Source organism: Medicago truncatula, chromosome 3, assembly GCF_003473485.1.
Source record: "Medicago truncatula cultivar Jemalong A17 chromosome 3, MtrunA17r5.0-ANR, whole genome shotgun sequence".
Classification (NCBI taxonomy): domain Eukaryota; kingdom Viridiplantae; phylum Streptophyta; class Magnoliopsida; order Fabales; family Fabaceae; genus Medicago; species Medicago truncatula.
In genome coordinates, this window is record NC_053044.1 from 1,672,399 (window position 1) to 1,676,215 (window position 3,817).

Genomic DNA, 3,817 nt, shown 5'->3' on the forward strand with positions numbered 1-3,817 from the left:
GATAGTCTATCGAAATGAAATTGGCAATGTTCATTGTCTGTTCAACCGTAAATCCAAGCAAATCAATTATGTTCTCATGTATTTGGCGTTCAAGATTGGAGGAGAAGTTGAAAGCCATTGATTTGAAAATGAAATCCAAGGGTGTTGTGGCTGGCAGGGAAAGAGAGATATATGTTGAGGATGCAGCAGGCAGAGAGAGATATGTTGAGGAACAATATTTAAGTCCCTTTAATGTCATCATATTAGGCTTTGCCACATTTCTAGGTATTTTGATGTCGTGTGATATTAAGCTGGATGTTGTGAAAAACCTTGCTCCCCTACTATTAGGGTGCTAAACCTTGCTCCCCACTTGGTGCTATTTATAATTGAACTAATTACTTACACCGCTAACTATCATTATTCTTAATAGCTCCTCTCAAACTCAATGTATGATTGTACAACGATAATGTTTATATGAATATGAATAATATTTTTTATGAGTATATGACTATGAAAAATAATATCTCTCAAAGTGTACAAAAGAATATGAGCATGCTCTTACAATAATTACAATGAACTTAATTACAAAGAATTAAGTACAATAACGGAGGTAGTAAAGAAATAGCTATAGCACAACATAAATGATCAAAGACCAGATGTAAATGGCACGGTAGTTGTAGCCAACCATGTTGGTCCAGCAAGGAGTCCAGCAACCGTAAACTTTGATGCTTCCTTTCGGTTTGTTATCACATGATAACCAGGCCATTTTACTCTATTTGTTGTTGATGAACCAGGTCCATAGTTTTCATACTCTCCATAATACAATGTATCTTGAGCAAAATCTGTGTCACCCCATGGAGACCAACCTAGGGGGCTCACTAAAGTGTCCATAAAAGTTTTCATCACCATAACTCTTGAGAATTGTTGCCAAGGCCTTCCCAAGAAGGTTTTGTACTTGTCAACAACAGGCTTTAGATCTGATGCAGCCCTAATTTGACAATTGTGGAATGAAATTCCAGTGTTTTGGAATGGGTCACCACGACCTTGGGCTGTGATCATGTTAGCTTGGCCATCCAAAGGCTTTCTTGCGAAAATGTTACAGTTTTGGAATACTACTGCAGCGTTGCCAAAGATGAAGTCTACGGTGCCATAGATGAAGCATTGTCGGTAGAATTGACGTTGTGCATGAGCCATCAGAGTGTCTTGATAGCCCGATATAGCACACCGATAGAAGACAGAGAGATCGGAGGCTGATCGGAGCGCCACAGCTTGGCCTTTGTGAGGACCAGCAGTATTTTGAAAGGTAATGTCACGTGCAATGAAATGAAGTCCATCAATGCCTGAATTTAAAAGATTCAAGAGAAATATGTAAAAATTAGAAACTATAAATAACATTCTAAACTCTAAAGTGTTCGTGTTAGACAAGTTGCAAGAAAGCCATTAGAGAATTATGAATATCATATATAGCTATGATATAAAGAGCACATTTCCATGACATCTAATTTTCAACACTGATTTACTATTGAATTTTAGGGCTTTAAAACTAGAAAAAACTAAATAGGGCTTTTCAACACTGATTTACACAAAGATACATGTAGATTGATTTTATTTTTCCAGTCTCTATCTTTCGTTGTTAGTTCGACTTTTTCAAGCAGTGAATATTGTTTTTCTCTTATAACAAGAACATAAAACAGGAAATGAAATATAATTCACCTGCTGTTGCAGAGCTATAAGTGGTAAAACCACCTTGAACACTTCTAGAACTTGTTATTATGGTATTTTGCATCCCATCACCAACCAGCATAATATTGTCATTATGAACAGCAACCTCAATGTTCTCTCTATAAACACCTTTCTTAACATGTATCACAAACCTTGTCTTATATTTTCTCTTAGCAGCAGCATTTAAAGCAGCTTGCACAGTCTTGTACTGACCAGAACCATCTTTTGCCACCACAAGATTGTACTTTACTGGACCCTTTGACTGCAAAAGCTTCCTTTCATGCACAGAAAACCAATTTGGAAATGACCCTTCTTCTGTTTCTGCAAGTGACGGATCCAGAAATTTTGATTAGTATGACTATATATAAAAGTACATAAGCCATAGTGTTATGACATCAATATTATCATATGAATTAAATTTAAATCTGGAGATTACAAAATTTTAACATTTTTTTTAAGAAAAAATTAAAACATTATATACCTAAAATATTGAAGATACTTGAACATCTACAAATTATAATTGCTCTGTGTCTTCTTATTTTAAAATTCATTTTTATATACCCATTTTTAACCCTATCATATTTATATTACTCTATGTATGTCACAAAATAAACATTCAATAATTTATCTTTCATTTAATTCTTCCTAAATAAAGTTATTGAATAATTTTTTAGCAGTACAATACTTAATTTTAAATAGAAAAAAATAAAATCATTGTTAATACCTTTGTTATGTTTCAGAAAATGCATATTGATGGCTAAGATGTTCCTTATCATCTCAATGACATTGGTTTGCATAATGAAATTGAAATCTTGAGCATTGAGTTCTAAAGCTCCACTTTTACATGTTTCAATATTTGTGAGAGAAGTTGTGAGCCATGTTTGTACATCATTCGGTGAACAATTTTTGCTTGCATTGTTTAAGCCTTCAAGTGTACGGTTGAGATGAAAAATTGTGTTTTCAACTAGCTTCAAACAATCACCATGAACCGTTTTATGCACCGATGAGTTTTGTTGTTGTTGAGAATTGTCTTGTGCTTCTTTTTGCATGGTAAGAGCTTGTTTTAAGGCTAATTGAACAAGCATTTCCCTGAATTCAACTCTATGTTTGATTTTGAAATGATTGTTCATTTGTGTTGTGTAGTGTTTGCATGGCTTAGGATGTGGTGTTAAATTGCACCACCAATCTATTTTGCTCGAGGAAGGTCCTTTTCTTGATGAGGCTATGGAGAAAATTGAAGATACGAAAACGAGCATAAATAATGTTTTTCCAATGATTGCCATAATTCAATTGTAGAATAATTGAAGAGTTTGAAATAAAGAGTTTATGTTGCATATAACAAATGTGTGTATAAATGATGCTTTAGTTGACTTGTTTTTGGATTTGACTTATGAGAATTAATCTATATATATGTGCATATATATACATAATTTTTGTCGGTAGAGTGTAAAGGTTGAAACGTGTGGAATGAACTGAAAGTGATAATGAAGAATGACACAGATACAAACTATGAATTCACTTGCAAGTGACAATTAATTAAATAGGATTAAAATCTTATCTAGTAGGAAAAAATGGTATTACTTAATAATTCAGAAAGTTGGAGCCTAATTACTTGATATTGCAAGAAAAACAAGTGTCCTGATGTAGCTTCACATAGAAACATTCTTAGGCTTACTTTTTAATGCATTAATTGGGGCTATGACTATATATAAATAAATTAATATTTTGATGAGAATGCATAGTTTACTTTAGTTTTGTGCTTAGTCCACATGCATGCATAATGTGGTTTGGTTATGTCATACTTTGTACACAGTACACATTGTGTGGCTGTTTAGCTAAATGGAGAAGAAGCTTGCAGCTCAAGTTAACTAATACTGAGTTAACTGATAACAAGTTCAACACACTCCCTTAAGCTTAGCATGGTATATGTCAGACATGTTAAGCTTGGACATAAAAGAATTTAAATTCTTAGGTGGCAGGCAGTGGTTTAGTAAGGAAATCTGCAAGTTGAGATTGTGACTTGGTAGGAAGCAACTTGAATATGCTTTGTTGTAGATTTTCCCTAACAAAATGGCAATCAATTTTCAAATGCTTTGTTATCTCATGGAAAACTGGG

General features: G+C 33.7%; 1 protein-coding gene across 1 annotated transcript; it reads right to left on the minus strand.

Moving 5' to 3' along the window:
- Positions 1-598: 598 nt before the first annotated feature.
- Positions 599-3,048, minus strand: LOC11418401 (pectinesterase). Its single transcript, XM_003598181.4, has 3 exons — positions 2,426-3,048; positions 1,693-2,022; positions 599-1,319 (listed from the first exon to the last, which is right to left on the minus strand). The coding sequence occupies exons 1-3, from the start codon at positions 2,982-2,984 to the stop codon at positions 625-627; spliced, it is 1,584 nt and encodes a 527-aa protein (XP_003598229.1). The 5' UTR covers positions 2,985-3,048; the 3' UTR covers positions 599-624.
- Positions 3,049-3,817: the final 769 nt, after the last annotated feature.

Coding starts and splice junctions, on each gene's coding strand:
- LOC11418401 (XM_003598181.4), bottom strand. CDS start 2,984: ATGGCAATCATTGGAAAAACATTATTTATGCTCGTTTTCGTATCTTCA. Junction 2,023..2,425: donor TTTTCTGAAACATAACAAAG/GTATTAACAATG, acceptor CGTCACTTGCAG/AAACAGAAGAAGGGTCATTT. Junction 1,320..1,692: donor TTATAGCTCTGCAACAGCAG/GTGAATTATATT, acceptor TTTTAAATTCAG/GCATTGATGGACTTCATTTC.